Below are 20,806 nucleotides of genomic sequence, written 5' to 3'. Positions count from 1 at the left end.
ACTGGCCAGGCACCCCAGTGGGGACCCCCACCCTGAAGGGTGTGTGACCAGCTGCAAAAAGCCATCATCCCCTCATCCAGGCTGGCCAGGCACACCAGTGGGGACCCCCACCCTGATCCAGGACACCCTTCAGGGCAAACCAGCTGGCCCCCACCCGTGCACCAGGCCTCTATCCTATATAGTAAAAGGGTAATATGCCTCCCAGCACTGGGATCAGCGGAGCTGTGAGGCCTCCCCGCACCGGGATCAGCGTGACAGGGGGCAGCACCCAAACCCCCTGATCACTCTGCGGCTCTGTGTGTGACAGGGGGTGGGGCCACAACCTCCCTATCGGTCCTGCTCTGTTCCTGACAGGGGAAGGCACCCCAGCCACCTGATCAGCCCTGCTCTGTGCCTGATAGGGGGGAGCTCCCCAACCCCCTGATTGCCCTGCGGCTCTGTGTGTGACATGGTGCGGCGCCCCAACCCCCTGATCGGCCCTGCTCTGTGTGTGACAGGATGCGGCACCCCAACCGCCCCCCACAGGCCCTGCTCTGTGTGTGATGAGGTAGAGCCATAACCTCCCCATTGGCCCTGCCCTGCTCCGCCCTGTTCTGTGTGTGACAGGAGGCGGTGCCCCAACTCCCCTATTGGCCCTACTCTGTGAGTGACAGGGGGGAGCCCCTCAACCACCTGATCGGCCCTGCTCTGTGCGTGACAGGGGGAGCTCCGCAACCCCCTGATCGACCCTGCTCTGTGCATGACAGGGTACGGAGCCCCAACCCCCCTGACGGGCCCTGCTCTGTGAGTGACAGGGGGCAGCACCCCAACCCCCTGATTGGCCCTGCTCTGTGTGTGACGGGGTGGAGCCGCAACCTCCCCATTGACCCTGCCTTGAGTGTGACGGGGTGGTGCCCCAACCCCCCAATCGGCCCTACCCTGAGCGTGACTGAGGGTGGCATCGCAACCTCCCGATCTGCTCTGCTCTGTGCATGACAGGTGGCGGCACCCCAACTCCCCAATCAGACCTGCTCTGAGCCCGACCAGGGACTGCACCTAGGGATTGTCCCTGCCCTCTGCCTGGAGCAGGCCTAAGCCAGTAGGTCATTATCTCCCAAGGGGTCCCAGACTGCGAGAGGGCACAGGCCAGGCGGAGGGACCCCCTCTCCCCCCCGGGTGCACAAATTTTTTTGCACCGGGCCTCTAGTCCTATCTAATAAAAGAGAAACATGGTAATTGGTGTACGACCGCTACCCTTCCCATTGGCTAATCAGTGAGATATGCAAATTAACTGCCAGCCAAGATGGCGGCCGGCAGCCAGGCAGCTTGAAACTAACATGAGGCTTGCTTGCTTCAGTGACGGAGGACTCCAACGTTCCCCGCCTGCCGCTGCAGGCCTCTGAGCTGCAACTCTAAGCAACTATGTAACAAATATAGAAACTAAACAAAACCCCAGAAACCTGCTTTAGCCCGCTGGGCTTCAGCCAGCAGGATCGCAACATTGTAAGCAAAGGCCAGAAACCTGCTTTCAGAAGTGGAGGCCTAAGAGCTGGAGCCAAGCCTCAAAGTTAAAGCTGGACCAGAATAAAAAAGAAAAAAAGGAGCGGTTGGGAGCTTCTGTCACCCCCAGCCTGAAAACAGCCCTCAGCCCCTCACCCAGGCTGGCCAGGCACCCCAGTGGGGACCCCCACCCTGAAGGGGGTGTGACCAGCTGCAAACAGCCCTCAGCCCCTCACCCAGGCTGGCCAGGCACCCCAGTGGGGACCCCCACCCTGATCCAGGACACCTTTCAGGGCAAACCAGCCGGCACCCACCCATGCACCAGGCCTCTACCCTATATAGTAAAAGGGTAATATGCCTCCCAGCACCAGGATCAGCGGAGCTGCGAGGCCTCCCGGCACCGGGATCAGCGTGAGAGGGGGCAGCGCCAAACCCCCTGATCGCCCTGCGGCTCTGTGTGTGACAGGGGGCGGGGCCACAACCTCCCTTTCCACCCTGCTCTGTTCATGATAGTGGAAGGCGCCCCAACCCCCTGATCAGCCCTGCTCTGTGCCTGTTAGGGGGGAGCTCCCCAACCCCCTGATCACCCTGCGGCTCTGTGTGTGACAGGGTGCGGCGCCCCAACCCCCTGATCGGCCCTGCTCTGTGTGTGACAGGGTGCGGTGCCCCAACCCACCCCTCCCCCCCCATGGGCCCTGCTCTGTGTGTGACGGGGTAGAGCCATAACCTCCCCATCGGCCCTGCCCTGAGTGTGAGAGTGGCGGCGCCCCAACCTCCTGATCAGACCTGCTCTGTGGGTGATAGAGGGTGGCGCCCCAACCCCCTGATGGGCCCTGCTCTGTTCATGACAGGGGTCAGTGCCCCAACCCCCTGATTGGCCCTGCTCTGTGTGTGACAGGGTACAGAGCCCCAACCCCCCTGATGGGCCCTGCTCTGTGAGTGACAGGGGGTGACGCTGCAACGTCCCCATCGACCCTGCCTTTATTGTGACAGGGGACGGTGCCCCAACCCCCCAATCGGCCCTATCCTGAGCATGACTGAGGGTGGCTTCACAACTTCCCGATTGCCCTGCTCTGTGCATGACAGGGGGCGGCGCCTCAACTCCCCAATCGGCCCTGCTCTGAGCCCGACCAGGGGCTGCACCTAGGGATTGGGCCTGCCCTCTGCCACCCAGGAGCAGGCCTAAGCCAGCCGGTCGTTATCTCCCGAGGGGTCCCAGACTGCGAGAGGGCACAGGCTGGGCTGAGGGACCCCCTCTCCCCCTCGAGTGCACAAATTTTTGTGCACCGGGCCTCTAGTATATATATAAAAGCCTAAGTGACCGGCTGACTGGCTGGTAGCTATGACACACACTGACCACTAGAGGGCAGATACTCGATGCAGGAGCAGAAACCACAGGCATGGAAACATGGAACAGATTGATGAATCTCAAAGGGAAGGGGGAAGGGGGAAGGGTGGGGGGCGGGAAGAAATTAACCAAAGATCTTATATGCATACTAGATGCCCGGTGCTTGGATTCGTGAGGGACCAGTGGGGTCCCTCAACTTGGCCTGTGGGGATCGGGCTGAAACTGGCTCTCTGACATCCCCTTAGGAGTCCCAGATTGGGAGAGGGCGCAAGCCAGGCCAAGGGACCCACCGGTGCACCAGGCGTCTAATATGCTATATATAATGTTGGATTATTGTGTTACAGTCCTCTGCTTTATATTTTTTTGTGGGGCATATATATATATCACCTGAAAAATTTGATTGTTTGTTATTGTTTTTATTACAGTTGTTTTGTATGACTGTTGTATTATTTTTTGTTGTTGTTCATGATAATGTGAAGCATTTTCCTGGATCAGGAGTAACAGACAGTATAATGGAAGGACTGAAGGTTTTGGGCGACTTGTAAGTTTTTTTGAATGATGCTGTGCTATTAATTCAGTGAGGTGGAGTTTCTTTAATAAATGGAAAACTTTATGGGAAAAGCTAGATCTATTTTTAAATTATTTGATGCCATCTGTTTTTATAGAGCCCTGAGCTTTACTACCTTATTTTCTAGTTTTCTTTTACCACCGTGCCATCAGTGGACATTTACCTTTTTCAAGTATATCTCTTTCCTAGATTGTAGGTCCTTTAAAAAAAAATCCCTTGTTATGGTTTTAGTTGGATTTTGGTTGGGGATGAAAGTAGATGTTCATGTTCAAAATGTCAACCTGATATGTAATCCATGTTAGTTTATTCCATATGTAATTTTTAAATTTAATTTTAATGACGGTTTTATTTTATAGCAAATACAGTGTTCTTTTGTAGAACTCTACTTAGGAGATTATTTGAAGTATTGTCTTTTTTTGAAAAATAATATATTAGGATATTTGTTTTGATTCCATGTGTTTAGAACTTATTAGCCAATTAAGAAACTTGACAAATTGGTTCTTGAGGGCAGTAATTCATTTTATGTAAGAGTGTTATGGTGATTCTTCCTATTTTGTAGATATTGAAGGCATTTATCTGGTATAATAAGACATATTGCTGTCCATTTATTGCTTATATATTGTGTGTTCTAGAGTGCCACATTTTTTATCAAACGTTTCTTAGCTTATAATATATCTCCATATTGGCTTTGGCACTCTAGAGACTTCTAGAGTGATTTATCAGAAAAGTATTTATTTGAGAAACGAGGGACAAATTCACATCTTAAAGTTTAATATAGTTTCTTTGACTTTTTTTGTCTTTGTCTGGTCAGGATAGGAATCTCGTTATTCTGATCTGTTACTTCTTGATGGAGATCCTTCAAATATATAATTAAAGTTACTTAAAGTAAATAGGGTTGTTCATATGTCTAAGACATGACTTTTACTCAAAGTTGTGTAAAGTAATTCCCATGACAACTAAGAAGTCAGCAGCTTAATTCATTTTAATCTGTGATTTCATGGTCCTTTATAACAGCCTTTAATAATGTTGTTTTACCCATGGTTTTTTAAAAAACTGTTTTTATTGATTTCATAGAGGAAGAGAGAGGGAGAACGAGATAGAAACATCAATGATGAGAAAGAATCATCAATCGGCTGCCTCCTGCAAACCCCACACTGGGGATCAAGCTGCAACCAGGGCATGTGCCCTGACGGGGAATCAAACCTTGACCTCCTGGTTCATGGGTTGACGCTCAACCACAGAGCCACACCAGCTGGGCCTGTTTTGCCTACGTTTTGACTTGCTTTCTTTTCCCCATGTATTCTTTTTTTTCTTGTAGCCTATAAGCAAGATTAAGAGGCCTACAATATCAGGATCAAAATAATAAACATTAACATATCGAGATAGTGACATTTTAATACTTGTTACTTTTTTAAAATGTTATATCATAGATGACCTAGCTTATAGATCTGCCATTGCTATCATAGTTCATTGAGCCACACCAGCAACATTTTAAGGAGGATATTTGAGGATATCATACATAGGTTACTTGTATGAAGACATGGTGAATAATGAGCAAGATGTTTTTGGAGAATGGCAAGCATTTGCTTTTTACAATGGAATCTTTGTGTTAGGGAAAACCATAAGATCAGTTTGGGGATAATTGATTATTTAATGAATTGTGTAAGTTGGGAAGATTAAAGATTGGAAAGGTTGCTGCTATAGGGAGGTGGGGCAGATAGTAATTGATAGAAGGCCTCTAATGCACTGTCAAGTTTTGCTATGTTGGTGATAGAGTGATCATATATCTGTGCGACAGTGCCAGTTTAGTCCTGTTTTCCTTATGTTTCAGTGCCCTATTTGACTAAAAAAATATGCCCTTTTATTCTCCAAAGGATAATAGGTGATATGATTTTCCTGTTAATAGTAAAGTAGTGAAGATCATGTATTTGGCTGCTGTTGGTTTTCCTGTAGAGAAGACATGGATCATTAGCCAAGATTATTATTATTATTTACCTTCATATACAAAAGAAAAACTACATTGAAAATTGAAATGCAGTCCTTGTGCCAACCTTATGATTTTAAAAGTCTGTGAAAATCAGAATGCTGCTCATTACTAGATTGGCTACGGTATGAGGGAAACATATTTCATATGCTCCTGATTCAGACTTTACTCATTCATTCAGGTTAGCACATTCCTCAGTAACTTCTTTCTCTGTGGCTGCTTCCTCCCACATCACTTGTCTGCTATCTCACAGTTCAGTCAGGTACTATCTCCTTTTTGTAGACAATGAAACAGATGCCCAGAGAAGAAATAATTTTCTTGAGGACACCATTATATGAAGAGTTATTTTTTTAAAACAACACTTCTATAACTTTAGGTATATTAATAGAAGAATCATTTCATTTTTAAGGTACAGTAAAAATGTGATTTCACCATAATCTACTTCATCTATAATCCATAATTGGTTGCACATTTTGTCCAACAGTGTTTTTTGTTTTTTTTTTAAAAACTAACCACTAAGAAATGTGCTTATATTAAAGATTTGGTTTTTTTTAAAAAAAGAAGCTCTTCGAGTTTTGTTGTTAGAGTTTAAAATAAATTTAACTTATTTGTCTTTTGTTACTCTACATTTTCACTATCTAATTCAGTGGTTCTCAACCTTCTGGCCCTTTAAATACAGTTCCTCATGTTGTGACCCAACCATAAAATTATTTTCGTTGCTACTTCATAACTGTAATGTTGCTACTGTTATGAATCGTAATGTAAATATCTGATATGCAGGATGGTCTTAGGCGACCCCTGTGAAAGGGTTGTTAGACCGCCAAAGGGGTCTCGACCCACAGGTTGAAAACCGCTTCTAAGTGAAGATTAGTGGCCAGAATCATATTTTGATTCTGAAAAATTAGAACAAAATTAATATATTGTATGCATATATAGATATAATTTATAAATAGTGGCTGAGGTTATCACAGAAAAGACCCCCTTCATTATTATTATTACTTTATTTTCATCAGAAAACTTTAAATTCTGACTGGTTATTATTCAGATATTTTAGGATAATCTGTTAAATTTTTAATATATCCACATATAATAGAAAATTTAATTATAAATGAATAAGGTAACAACTATGGGGGCAATAAATTATGATGATAAATTAAAATTTTATCTTTAAAGTAAGTTTATTGGGATAACATTGGTTAATAACATTATATAAATTTCAAGTGTACAACTTTATAGTAAGACATCTGTATGCTTTCTATGTTCTCACCACCTAAAGTCTTAGTCTCCTTCTGTCACCATTTACTTGACACCTTTAATCCTCTTTGTCTTCTCCCACACCCTGTTCCCTTCTGGTAGCCACCATTCTGTTTGTGTTTATGAGTTTGTTTTTATGTTCCACATAAAACTAGTTTATGTGGAAAGAAATTATGTGTCAAAATTAACAGAGGGAGTAGTCAAACAGAAAAAATGATAGAAAGTTATTTATTTATTTTTATTAATCCTCACCCAAGGATTTTTTTTTTCCATTGATTTTTAGAGAAAGTGGAAGGGAAGGGAGTGAGGGAAGGAGAGAGAGAGAGAGAAGGAGAAATAAAGAGAGAGAGATATGAGAGATACATTGATTGGATCACTGAGCTACATTGGCCAGAGCTAGAAACTAAAGTAATAAGCTCATATTGACATTCCTAGCAAAAAATATTGTAACTTCTCAAAATTATATATGTATTAAAAAAAATGTGATTTTATGATACAACTAGTGGCCCAGTGCACAGATTTGTGCATATTGAAAGGAAATTAACTAGAAGGAATATTTTATTTTATTTTATTTTTATTTTTTATTTATTTTTTTTAATTAAATCTTTATTGTTCAGGTTATTACATTTGTTCCTCTTTTTCCCCCCATAACTCCCCTCCTCCCAGTTCCGCCCCACCCTCCGCCCTCACTCCCCACCCACTGTCCTCATCCATAGGTGCACGATTTTTGTCCAGTCTCTTCCCGCATCTCCCACACCCCTTTCCCCCCCAAGAATAATCAGTCCATTCCCTTTCTATGTCCCTGATTCTATTATAATCACCAGTTTATTCTGTTCATCAGATTATTTATTCACTTGATTCTTAGATTCACTTGTTGATAGATGCATATTTGTTGTTCATAATTTGTATCTTTACCTTTTTCTTCCTCTTCCTCTTCTTAAAGGATACCTTTCAGCATTTCATATAATCCTAGTTTGGTGGTGATGAACTCCTTTAGCTTTTCCTTATCTGTGAAGCTCTTTATCTGACCTTCAATTCTGAATGATAGCTTTGCTGGATAAAGTAATCTTGGTTGTAGGTTCTTGGTATTCATCACTTTGAATATTTCTTGCCATTCCCTTCTGGCCTGCAAAGTTTCTGTTGAGAAATCAGCTGACAGTCGTATGGGTATTCCCTTGTAGGTAACTGAGTTTCTTTCTCTTGCTGTTTTTAAGATTCTCTCTTTATCTTTTGCTCTTGGCATTTTAATGATGATGTGTCTTGGTGTGGTCCTCTTTGGATTCCTTTTGTTTGGGGTTCTCCGCGCTTCTTGGACCTGTAAGTCCATTTCTTTCACCAGGTGGGGGAAGTTTTCTGTCATTATTTCTTCAAATAGGTTTTCAATATCTTGCTCTCTCTCATCTTCTGGCACCCCTATAATTCTGATGTTGGTACACTTGAAGCTGTCCCAGAGGCTCCTTACACTATCCTCGCATTTTTGGATTCTTTTTTCATTTTGCTTTTCCGGTTGGGTGTTTTTTGCTTCCTCGCATTTCAAATCATTGACTTGATTCTTGCGCTCCTCTGGTCTGCTGTCGGGAGTCTGTATAATATTCGTTATTTCAGTCCGTGTATGCTTAATTTCTAGTTGGTTCCCCAATATAACATCGAGGGTCTCATTAGTTTTCTTGTAGATCTCATTAAGTTTATCGGCGGCTTCTAACCAGTTCTTGAGAGACCTTAAAAGTGTGGTTCTGAACTCTATATCTTCCATTGACAATTTTGTCCTGTTTCTTTGTCTCCGCATTTTGTTATGCTTCCTTGGTGCACCCCCTAGTGGTCTTTGTGCGCAGTCTTATAGTTAAACCTTGATTGTTGTAGCTAATACCAGGGAGGGTTTGACCTCCAGGCCAAGTGGCTATGAGAATCAGCTGTGTCTGCAGTGAGACAACTTCTGTCCTCTAGGGAGGTGCTAATCTGGCGTTTGCCTGAGGCTATCCGGCAAATGCCTCTGTGCAGGGCTTAGGCGGGGTGGGTCGCACAGGATCAACAGGGTGGGCCGGAGAGAGCAGTTATGGCGGCTCTCAGTCCCGTCCCCAGGGGCTCTGCCTCTCTGAGTCCCAGCACCCACTGCAAAGCTCGGAGAGAAAGTTGCACTCGCTCTGACCGAAGCCAGACAGTCCCGCTTCTCCCGTTTGAGTCTGGATCCCTAAAGACTCGCCTGTATCTGGAGCTCAGAGTCTGCGACTCCCTCCCGATTGAAAACGCCAACTGCGCCCTCCGCCGCCAGCCCACTCCGCGCACTCCGCACCTCAGAATTTGACTTCAGCACTGCGCCTCCTCTGAGTGTCCGTATGCGTTTCTCTTTCCTCCTAGTTGTAGGACTTCCACTCAGCCAGCGTTCCAGTGGTTCTGGGTGATGTCCGTTCCGTTTTTTAGTTTCACTTTTGAAGTAGTTGTTCAAGGCAGCAAACTCCGGCGTGAACCTATGCCGCCATCTTGGTTCTCCCCCTAGAAGGAATATTTTAACATCGCTATTCTATATTCCATTTCTCTACAATAGAAGTGTCAGAGATGAAACAAAATTAGTAAATTGTATATGAAAATAATATATAAATTGATTAATAAACAATAACAACATGATATAACAACAAAGACATGATATAAAAACAACATTGATAAAAACAATGACTGATAAATTGATTAAACTTATTCTAATATCTTCTTGTGTACCACATTAAGAATAAAAACACTTTCAGAGTGCTTGACTAATATCCCTTGTGATGAAGTATTTACAACTTTAACATCCCACGCTCTTCAAACTCGAGAGAAAGCAACATATAACTGACCATGTCTGAAAACAGGTTCAGGTAGGAATATTCCTACTCTGTCTACAGTTTGTCCTTGTGATTTATTAATAGTCATCACAAATGCTGGCATCACGGGAAACTGTTTTGAAATTAATTTAAATGGGAGGCCAGTGTCAGACGGGGACAAATCAATTCTTGGATTCAGAACAAACTCTCCTTCCGCAGATCCTGTTAATACTTCAGCTTCAATTATGTTAGGTTGCAATCTTTTGATAATAAATCTAGTACCATTACAAAGACCCCATTTACTATTAAGATTTCTTAGTAACATGATGATTGCACCTACTTTCAATTTTAATTTATGATATGGCATTCCCGAAGGTGTAATACTACTAAGAAATTCCATGGGAAAATTTTCCTTTTCGGCATCATCCGTTGAATTGATGGAATCATCATTCAAATAGGTGTGAAAATCTCCATCAACTATATCCAAAATTTATTCATTTTTTTATGAACGTGCTCATTTTTTGACAAAGAATTGCACATTTAGATATATTTTTAATATTATCTATAGATATACTATTTCCAAAGATAGCTTCAATAATAGATCCATTACAAATAATTTCATGGGGGATTTCAATAATATCCATTCCGAGAGTTTTATATGCATCGTGCATGCGTGAGTAAACGACTATTTTTAAATGGGCAGTGTGCGTCATATGTACCGGCCAGTCGGTCGGTCGGTTGGATGGATGGTCAGTCATTTAGCCTTTTAAATCCTATACTAGAGGCCCAATGCACAAAATTTGTGCAAGAGTAGGCCTTCCTTCTCCCGGCTGCCTGCACCAGCTTCCCTCTGGCACCTGGTACTTAGGCTTCCCTCCGGCCATTGGCTAGCACCTGGGACCCAAGTTTCCCTCTGGCTGCCGGCAGGCACCTGAGACCTGGGCTTCACTTACAGCCCCGGCTTCATCCAGAAGGTCTTCCGGAAGGATATCCGAAAGGACGTTTGGTCTAATTAGTATATTACGCTTTTATTATTATAGATAATAAAAGCCAAATAGCAAATTGACTGAATGGCGGGACGACCGGTTGTTATGTCGCATACTGACCACCAGGGGGCAGATGCTCAACGCAGGAGCTGTCCCTGGTGGTCAGTGCGCTCCCACAAGGGGAGTACCACACAGCCAGAAGCTGGGCTCATGGCTGGCAAGTATGGTGGCGGTGGCGGGAGCCTCTCCCACCTCCGCGCCAGCACTAAGGAGCAGCGAGCAGGCAGGTGGTAAGGAGCGAGGGGTCCTAGACTGTGAGATGGTAGTCCATCTGCCAGCTTAGGCCCACTCCGTGGGGAGCGGACCTAAACTGGCAGACGGTCATCCTCTGAGGGGTCCCGGACTCCGAGAGGGCGCAGGCCGGGCTGAGGGACACCCCCCCCCCCCCACCCCCGTGCATCCCTCCTCAGTGCACAGATTTTGTGCACCGGGCTTCTAGTATATAGATAATGCTCTTCATTTACTGAGTGAACTCATTAAGGCTAAAAGAGGATAGACATTACTACCACTGATACCCATGTAATTCTCTTCCAGACCAACATATATCCTAAATTCCCAGGCTTAGGTCATGTTATCTTTCTGTCACCCACATTCTTAAGTTTTGATCATTTGTGCTTGATCTTTTCATTTTTGCTTGATAGGTCTAGCTAGGGATTTACCAAATTTATTGATATTCTTAGAGGACCAGATTTTGGCTTTGTTAAATTTCTTTATTGCTTCCTAGTACATTGATTTTGCTCTCTAATGTTTCCTTCCTTCCACCTACCTTGTTTTTACTTTGCTCTTCTTTTTCTAGGTTCTTAAGGTGAAACTTTAGGTAATTGATTTTAGACCTTCTTTTTAACATAAACATTTAAAGCTATAAATAACCCTGCTAAACATGTCTTCATCTACAAATTCTCCTATGTTGTATTTTCATTATCATTTAGTTTAAACATTTAAAATTTTTATTGTAATTTCTTAGTGGTACATGAATTATTTAGAAGTATATTATTTAGTTTTTAGATATTTGGGTTTTTTTCAAGATGTTTTATTGTTATTGAATTCTAATTTAATTATGCTGTGGTCAGATAAACATATTTTGTGTGATTTTTACTTATGAATTGACCCTTTGGTCATCATGAAGTTTCCATTTTATTTTGGATGACAGTTGAGTAATCAAGACTTGATTTGATACAACTATAAACCTACTTTTGCCAACACCTGTATAACACTTATATAGGAAAAAAAAGTCTCATATCTGAAAAAGCATTCATTTTTATTATGTGTTTAAGCTTCTGAACAATAAAGCAACCTTTTTCTTTAAAAAAAAAAAAAAAAAAAAGACTTGATTTGAACCTTTAAGACTTTTACTTGCACTTTTTGACTAAACTTTAATTTCCTGTAAAGTTGACAATATATATACCCCTTATGTATCATTTTAACTGAGAGTGCTTATTTGTAAATAATCATACTTAGATGTTTGTTTCACAGAATTAAACTAAATTATTTTCTTTCACATAATTTTAAAGTTTATTTTCTTTTCATAATACAAGATATGCACTAAATGTATTTAATAAAATCTACTTACTATAGGTCCAGGTCAAGACCTCGTCCACGTTCCCATAGTCGAAGCAGTGAAAGGTCTAGTCACAGAAGAACCCGTAGTCGATCTCGGGATAGAGAACGACGTAAAGGCAGAGATAAGGAGAAAAGAGAAAAGGAGAAGGATAAAGGCAAGGACAAGGAATTACACAACATTAAACGGGGGTAAGTTGATATTTCCATGAACGTTAAGCAAATCTTAAGAGTTAACTCAGTGATTCTATGGCAGTGTTCAAACTAATTTCATTCTTGGAGGTTTTTCTTGGATGGAAAAAAGAGGTGAATACATTAGGGAAAGAAAAAGGACTAAACCAAAATAGTTATCTCAAATTTTTACTGTGTTTTCTATTCCTATTTTTATTTACTTATGTAACAAATCGTAGACACAAAATAAACAGCACTATCAAAGCTTAGTATCTCAGTAAAGGAAAATTTGCATAATTCTTTAGAAAAGTTCTACATTCAGTTTTGCTTATCATAAGTATGAATTTAAAATTTGAAGACTACTGAACGTTTTACTATTGGTTAGGTCTCTTTCAGTATAGAATGGGGACTTGGTCAATATTAAGGTGTATGTATATGTTAGAGTGTCTGTGCATACAGGACCTGGAATTTATTTTTTCTGGAATTGATATTATTGAAACAGTTACTCTAGCTCTGTCCATTTGGAGGGTGAAATTCACTCATAACTGTTTATTAAATTAAAAGCTGTTAAAATGAAATAATAAGTTTGGGTTAGTAGCTTAAATTACAGCTTTTTAGTTGTTTTACTCAAAACTGACATTGGGATCTCTTATTCTATGAAGTAAAACATCTAGGAATTTATCCGCTTTTGTCAGTCTTTCAACACCTTACATATATTCACTTTAATACTTCAATAAAAAGTGTTTATTTTTGATGTATCAATCAGATTTTAGTGTTAAGTTGAAGAGCTTACCAGGATCTTCGATATGGTTTTTTGAGACCTTGATTCTATGAAGAATTAAGTTTATTAAAGGATATAGAACTCTTCTCTAATCCTTTTCTTTTCCCAGTTGTCTGTCTGTTTATATTTCATTTCCAGATTTACAGTAATATTATATAAATCTCCCTAGATTGTTGACTTTAAGTGTTTGTTGAAATAATAAATTTGTAATGGATTTTGGAATAGGATAACATTATTATGTTACTTTCTTTCTCATGATTACCCCACAATCATTATTACAAACTAAGTAGTTGTGATCCTGAAAAATTCTGACTTCTGTTCTTTTTAAATTTTAAATGTTATAGGAGAGGAGATAGTGTTAGATATCTGGCTGTGAGAATAGGGAAGCTGAGTTAGCCAGAGTTAGTAGAATGGAATGAGGATCAGAGAGTGTGTGGGGGAAATCTATTGATAAAGGGAGAAACTTGGGAGGATGATAGGTTTGAAGAGATGTAGAATAGGTTTCTGAGACTGGAAAGTATGGACTAAAAGAATGAATAAATTATGTCAATGAAGGAACTGCCTTGCTTCTTGTTCCTTTTTTCCCTTTAGGTTTATACTTTAGACTAGAGCCCGGTGCACAAAAATTTGTGCACTCGTGGGGGGGGGGGGGGAGTCCCTCAGCACGGCCTGTGCCCTCTCGCAGTCTGGGACCCCTCAGGGGATGACCACTTGCTGGCTTAGGCCCGCTCCTCGGGGGATTGGGCCTAAGATGGCAATCAGACAGCCCTCTGGCAGCCCTTGGGGGATGCCCACTTGCCAGCAGGGAGCAGACCTAAGCTGCAGTCAGACATCCTTAGCGCTGCTGAGGAGGCAGGAGAGGCTCCCACCACCACCGCTGTGCTGGCAGCCATCAGCCTGGCTTGTGGCTGAACAGAGCTCCTCCATGTGAGAGCGCCCTCACCACCAGGGGGCAGCTCCTGCATTTAGCGTCTGCCCCCTGGTGGTCAGTGTGTGTCATAGTGACCAGCCATTCCCAATCTTTCTGCTGTTAGGGTCAGTTTGCATATTACCCTTTTACTATATAGGATAGAGGCCTGGTGCACGGGTGGGGTCCAGCTAGTTTGCCCTGAATGGTGTCCCGGATCAGGGTGGGGGTCCCGTTTGGGTGCCTGGCCAGCCTGGATGAGGGGATGATGGCTGTTTTCAGCTGGTCACACACCCTTCAGGGTGGGGGTCCCCACTGGGGTACCTGGCCAGCCTGGGTGAGGTGCTGAGGGACGTGTTCAGGCTGGCGGGTGACTGAAGTTCCCAGCCTCTCCTTTTTTTCTTTTTTTTTGTTATTCTGGGATTTATTTACCTTCTATGGCTGTCACTGGAACTGAGAGCCGGCTTTAGCTCTGAGGCTCAGCTCCAGCTCTGAGACCTTGGCTGCTGAAAGCAGGTATCTGGATTTGTTTGGGTTCTATAATTGTAACACTGTTGCGGTCCTTCTAGCTCCAGCTCTGAGGGCTGAAAGCAGGTTTCTGGGATTTATTTACCTTCTGTAATTGCAACAATGTTTCTTAGACTGCAGCTCAGAGGTCCGCAGCGGCAGGTGGGGAACCTTGGCTTCCTCCTTAACTGGAGACAGCAAGCCTCCTGTTCGCTTCAGCTGCCTGGCTGCTGGCCGCCATCTTGGCTGGCAGTTAATTTGCATATCTTGCTGATTAGCCAATGGGAAGGGTAGTGAAGTTACGGTTAATTACCATGTTTCTCTATTATTAGATAGGATACTATATGACTATGAGAAATATGACTATGCTTTTTAATACTCATTACATTTTTGCTTTTTAATCTCACTAACTTTTAACTTTTTAGAGTAATATTTGCACAGTTGTATAAAATTGACATTATATAAAGCATTATTTTGTGAATTTTAAAGGTAAGAAAAATTAGAGTGTGACTAAGACATGGAGGTCAGGTGGTTTCAGGAAAGGTTCTCATTTGGTAGGGTCTGGGCCAAATTTACAGGTTAGACTCTTGTTTCATTCAGTGTTGAGGTGTTCAGGTGACTCATTCCTGGATAAAAGATTCAGAAACCCATTCTGTATTTGTCATTACTTCTTACTCAGTAAAGGGAGTGAGTGAACAAAGTCCAAACGAGAGGGCCAGTTGAAGGGCCCTGGGTACTGATACCAAAAAGCTGTGAGTAGCCTGATTTGGTCACTTCCATGATTTTAGTAGACTGTAGTACAGGGTGGTGCTATGTCAGGGTGCCCTGTCTACTGGTTAGTGCTAAGAACACACAAATTCATACCTTTAGGTATATCCTGAAGTCAGGTGTTTTTTTTGCAAGGTGTGTGTGTTAGTATATACAGTTAATATGATAGTATTTATGTATGTACAGATACACCCTCCTTTGTTACAAAAATGATTTATCTTTTTTAAAAAAGTATGTGTTTATTTCCTAAATCTGTGATTTAAGCTATTCTACCGAGAATGTGTCTTATACTCTTTTGTATTACTCATAGTACGTAATGTACATGTTAGTTGTTAATAAATATTTATTGGTAATTGATCAGATATGCTCATTCATTCATTTATTCATTTGTTTAGTCAATAGTATTTAAATGCCTTCTATTTGTCAAGTACTGTTAGGGAATAGGGACATAATGGTAGGGTATTTCATGCAGGTCCATAAATAAGCACATATAGAAGGGAAGATATATAAGTAATTACAGTAGCATCATAATAGCAAGGCTGCTTTGGTCATAACTAACAAAACCAGGGACAGCAACATTTTTTTTGTAAAAGGCTAGATAGTAAATAATTTAGGCTTTCTAGGCCATATGTCTCTATTGCAACTATTGAACTCTGCCCTTCCAGCACAAAAGCAGCTATAGATAATACGAAATGAACAGCATGACTGTGCTCCAGTAAAACCTAAACTAGATAGTTGGCAAGATTTGGCCCAAGGATTGTAGTTTGTCAACATCTGGTTGACAAACATCTGGTTTTAGCCATTATTGCTAATATAACAAATAGTTTGGAGGTAAGCAGACCCAGGCCCTTTTTATCCTTCCAACAGGCCAGTCTCAGCATATTGGCTTTCATCTTCAGTTTTTTGTTTTTTTTCTTTGTTCTTTTTAAATTTTTTTTCCTTCTTTGTCTTTTTTTGTTTTCTTTTTTTTCCTTTTTATTTCTTCATCTTCATTTTTGACACTTACTGGTTGAAAGATATTTCTATGTACATGAGGTAAGTTGGTTGATCTAGACTGGTCAACATGTCAGGGAGCGGCTCTCAAAAGAAGAGATGTTTATACATTGAAGGAAGAAAGAGATGGGAAAGAATGTTGCATGCAAAATGAACTTCATATGGAAAGACTTGGAGGCAAGCAAGGTAGGTATTTGAGGAACTGAAGTCTTATAGAGCTTGGTTTAGAGTAGAAGAGAAATAATGATGAGAGATGATTACTAGAATACCTTATAAGTTATGTCAAGGAGTTTAGAGTTAATTCTGAAGGCAATGAGAAGCCAGTGAAGTTTCAAATAAAGTAATGATTTAATCATTACTACATGAGGTATGAACAAAATCTTTACTTACAGGGGACATAATAATAGTAAGCATCTAACACTTATTATTCCCATATTAGCTTTTCAGTAGATGGATACTGTTCTCAGAAATGTACCCATCAAGACTTCTGGAATATTTTGTTCAGACAGTTGACTTTATACTTTTCTTCCTTCACATAACTTTCCGAAGCTTTATAATTTTAGGGAGAGGTCAGAATTTCGCCCCAGACATACATATACATAACCTGACAACTGAAGTAGTTATTTTCGGTGGGTATCGGGAGGGGAATATATTTAAATAGAATTTCTTTTTTTAAAATATATTTTTATTGATTTCAGAGAGGAAGGGAGAGGGAAAGAGAGATAGAAACATCAATGATGAGAGAGAATCATTGATTGGCTGCCTCCTGCACGCCCCCTACTGGGGAAGGAGCCTGCAACCCGGGCATGTGCCCTTGAAGGGTATCAAAGCCTTCAGTCTGACACTCTATCCACTGAGCCAAACTGGCTGGAGCTAAATAGAATTTCTTGTACTGAAATGTGACTTCCACTAAATCAATTGACTTTCAAGCTTTCTGAGAATAGGTATTGAAGCCACTGGGATAGCAGTGAAATTGGGCTTCAAATATAGCCCACAGCCTATAGTTACCTATTTATGAAATCTTTCATTAAAAAGTTGACTATTCAGTGCAATTAGATATTAGGTATATCACAACTATTTTAGGTAGGTCTTTATAGACTAAAAATGCAGAAAACATCTCAATGGAGGGAATATATACTTTTGTTCATAGGAATTGCTACCTTTGAACATGTAGCCGTTTTGAGTAGTTTATCTGTTTAAAGTGTGTTAAGGTGTTTACATCTTGGTAAAGTTAAATTGCAAAAAATTACAATTTTTGCTCATTTTAAGTCAACTTTTTTCCTTATAGGACAAGTTATTCTTTTTGAGTCTTAATTTATTCTTCTGTTAAATGGGGATAACAATATTTCCAAAGCAATAAGTGTTTGAAGTGGTGTATAAAAGCAGTCCAGTACCATGTAGTAGTCATACTTTATAGATATGTTAGTTATGGCTTTGACCTTGGCAGTGTTCCAGTGTCTTCAATTGTAGCGTTTCATGTAATAAATTCCTGTTGATGAGGTTTTTCTTACCAAGTGCTTGGCAGAAGATGTTGTGATTTGGGAATGCTGGACCCTTGAGTTTTGACAGTAGTTACATACTCCTGTCATATTTTTCCTTATCTCTTATTTCTTTATGCAGCAGAAAGTCATTTATGCTAATTTACCCCTATTTGCATATAGGTTATAGAGTTCTGTGGTGCAGGGTGTGCTTAGAACTCCTTTTAAGTGTCTGTTTGGATCAAAGCAGGGCTGTGTGATAGCTGTTGTCTGACACCAAGCTGTGTGGTGTTGTTTTCATTAAACATTTATCACACTTCGAATGTGACAGCAGGCAACTTTGTACCAGGATAACATGTTTTCATGCAAAATTTATTAAAAAAGATGAGATTTTGTAGAGATCTTGTTGCCTTTCACCAGTGGCGAAGGGTAAATGTTTGGTTCGAAAGAAGTATACCTTTAACACGTGTCATTGTAACATGCAAAGAAGCTTCCTACTGTCAATTTTGTTAAGTAGGTAAACAAATACATCTTTATGTAAGTGTGTGCTCTGGATTTTTCTTGCTTTTTAAATTAAAGTTTTTACAGTTTCTTTGTGAATTGAATGAATACCATAACAGTGGCCTATTTTGATGTTGTACATTTTATATTGCAATGAAATTTACCATCCAATTTCCATTGTACAGGTTTGAGATTTTGTCACTAGATATAAGTTTTGCAATAGAAACCATAATTTTCAAAAAGGCAAGGCCAAGAAAGTGAATCTAACATAACAAAAAGAATATTCAGCAAAAGCAGGAGACAAGGTTTCGTAAGTTCTCCCCCAGGTCACCACTGTTCTCTTATTTATTATGTCAGTACATTTTAATTATCCCAGACTTTGCCTGATGGGATTTGATTTGAATTATGCCTGATAGAGACTACATGGCATGAATTGTAGGCTCATTCTTTCTTTTTGTGGTTGCCTGACTGAGAAAGGCCTTGGAATGAGAGAAGGTACTTTTATTTTCCTTTTTCGTTCTATAGAGGCTGAGGAATTACAGTTATATGAAGAAGTTAGTGAGAGAATGAAAGTAGTCTCATGCCGTACTTTTCAGTAAGTTTTATCAGATGGACTATCAAAAACTTGGTGGGATCCTTTTCAAGAGGTGTTACAAAAATTACGTTGGAATTAACATTCAAGAGTAAAAGGAGAGAAGTGGGTGGTGGGTAAAGGAAAGAACTTTGTCCTAGAAACCATTATAAAAGCCACATAAACCTTCAGATTCTGACTCATTGTGCTTTGGGGTATTAAAGGATAATTTTTTAAAAAGGTAAAATTATGACTCATAATCTGTATAGATAAAAGGCTAAGTTGACTGACATCCATCCATCCATCTGACCGACCGGTACATATGACACACTGGCAATTTAAAAATAAACTTTGACTCGCACATGCGCAATACATATAAAGCGCTCGCTGGTGCCAATTTGAATGCTGCATTTGGTGGGACAGTTCTCTTTTCAGAGGGAATTTTTCACAATGTCTCAGTGTTGTGCTGCATGCTATGTGATCGGCCATAGTACAAACAAGTTTCAAGTACTGTAGTGTTTGGGGATGTTTCAGACAGTTGTCTCTTAAAACAAATAAGAGATTAGGGGATTCTGCTTATAGCGAATGGTTAGTAAAACTTGGAGATGGCAAACTTGATAGCAGTTTTTATTTAGGAATAGATGTTATTGAAATCCCCTATGAAATGATTTGTAACAGATCTATTATTGAAACTACCTTTGGAAATAGTATATCTATAGATAATATTAAAAATATATCTAAATGTGCAATTCTTTGTCCAAAAAATTGATCACATTCATAAATTAAGTGAAGAAATTTTGGATATACTCAGTGGAGATTTTCACAACTATTTGAGTGATAACCCCATCGATTCAATGGATGATGCTCTCAAGGAAAAATTTCCCATCAAATTTCTTAATAGTATTATACCTTCAGGAATGCCGTGTCATAAATTAAAATTGAAAGTAGGTGCAATCATCATGCTACTGAGAAAAATTAGTAGTAAATGGCATCTTTGTAATGGTACTAGATTTATTATCAAAAGATTGTGACCTAACATAATCAAAACTGAAGTATTAACAGGATCTGGGAAGGAGAGATTGTTCTGAATCCAAGAATTGATTTGTCCCCGTCTGACACTGGCCTCCCATTTAAATTAATTTCAAAACAGTTTCCCGTGATGCCAGCATTTGTGATGACTATTAATAAATCACAAGGACAAACTGTAGACAGAGTAGGAATATTCCTACCTGAACCCATTTTCGGACATGGTTATATGTTGCTTTCTCTCGAGTTCAAAGAGCGTGGGATGTTAAAGTTGTAAATACTTCATCACAAGGGAAATTAGTCAAGCACTCTGAAAGTGTTTATACTCTTAATGTGGTATACAAGAAGATATTAGAAAAAGTTTAATCAATTTATCAGTTACTGTTTTTATCAATTTTTAATCTTTATTGTTCAGATTATTACAGATGTTCCTCTTTTCCCCCCCTTAGCTCCCCTCCACCTGGTTCCCACCCCACCCCAGGTCCTTGCCCCCCCACTGCCCTCGTCCATAGTTGTAAGATCTTTGTCCAGTCTCTTCCTACACCCCCCACACCCCCTTCCCCCTGATAATTGTCAGTCTGTTCCATTTCCATGCCCCTGATTCTATTACATTCACCAGTTTATTCTGTTCATCAGATTTTTTATTCATTTGATTTTTAGATTCACTTGTTGATTGATATGTATTTGTTGTCACTTTGTTGTTCATATCAATGTTGTTTTTATATCATGTTTTTGTTGTTTTCATATCGTGTCTTTGTTGTTGTTATATCATGTTGTTATTGTTTATTAGTTAATTTATATATTCTTTTCATATACATTTTACTAATTTTCTTTCATCTCTGACACTTCTATTTTAGAGAAATGGTGAGAATAGCGATATTAAAAATATTTCTTCTAATTAATTTCTTTCAGTGTGCATGAATCCGTGTACTGGGCAACTAGTATATACATAAACACACTCCAAAGGTATTACTTAACTCATTAATTAATAGTAATTAGTGAGATACTACAAATAGCTCAAAGGAGAATGCAAAGAGTGGGCACCTATGTAGGCCACCAGGAATATAAGATA

At 40.6% G+C, this 20,806-nt stretch overlaps 1 protein-coding gene across 1 annotated transcript in view; it reads left to right on the top strand.

Annotated features, from left to right (window-relative positions):
• Positions 1-20,806, top strand: part of RSRC1 (arginine and serine rich coiled-coil 1) — a 342,660-nt gene that overhangs the window by 75,135 nt on the left and 246,719 nt on the right. The window contains exon 4 of the mRNA XM_036349070.1: positions 12,050-12,223. Coding sequence (XP_036204963.1) covers positions 12,050-12,223 — 174 coding nt within the window. The remainder of the gene's footprint in view (positions 1-12,049; positions 12,224-20,806) is intronic.

The sequence above is a fragment of the Myotis myotis genome, unplaced genomic scaffold, assembly GCF_014108235.1.
Source record: "Myotis myotis isolate mMyoMyo1 unplaced genomic scaffold, mMyoMyo1.p scaffold_m19_p_2, whole genome shotgun sequence".
NCBI lineage: Eukaryota > Metazoa > Chordata > Mammalia > Chiroptera > Vespertilionidae > Myotis > Myotis myotis.
This window is presented reverse-complemented; position numbering and strand designations above follow the sequence as displayed.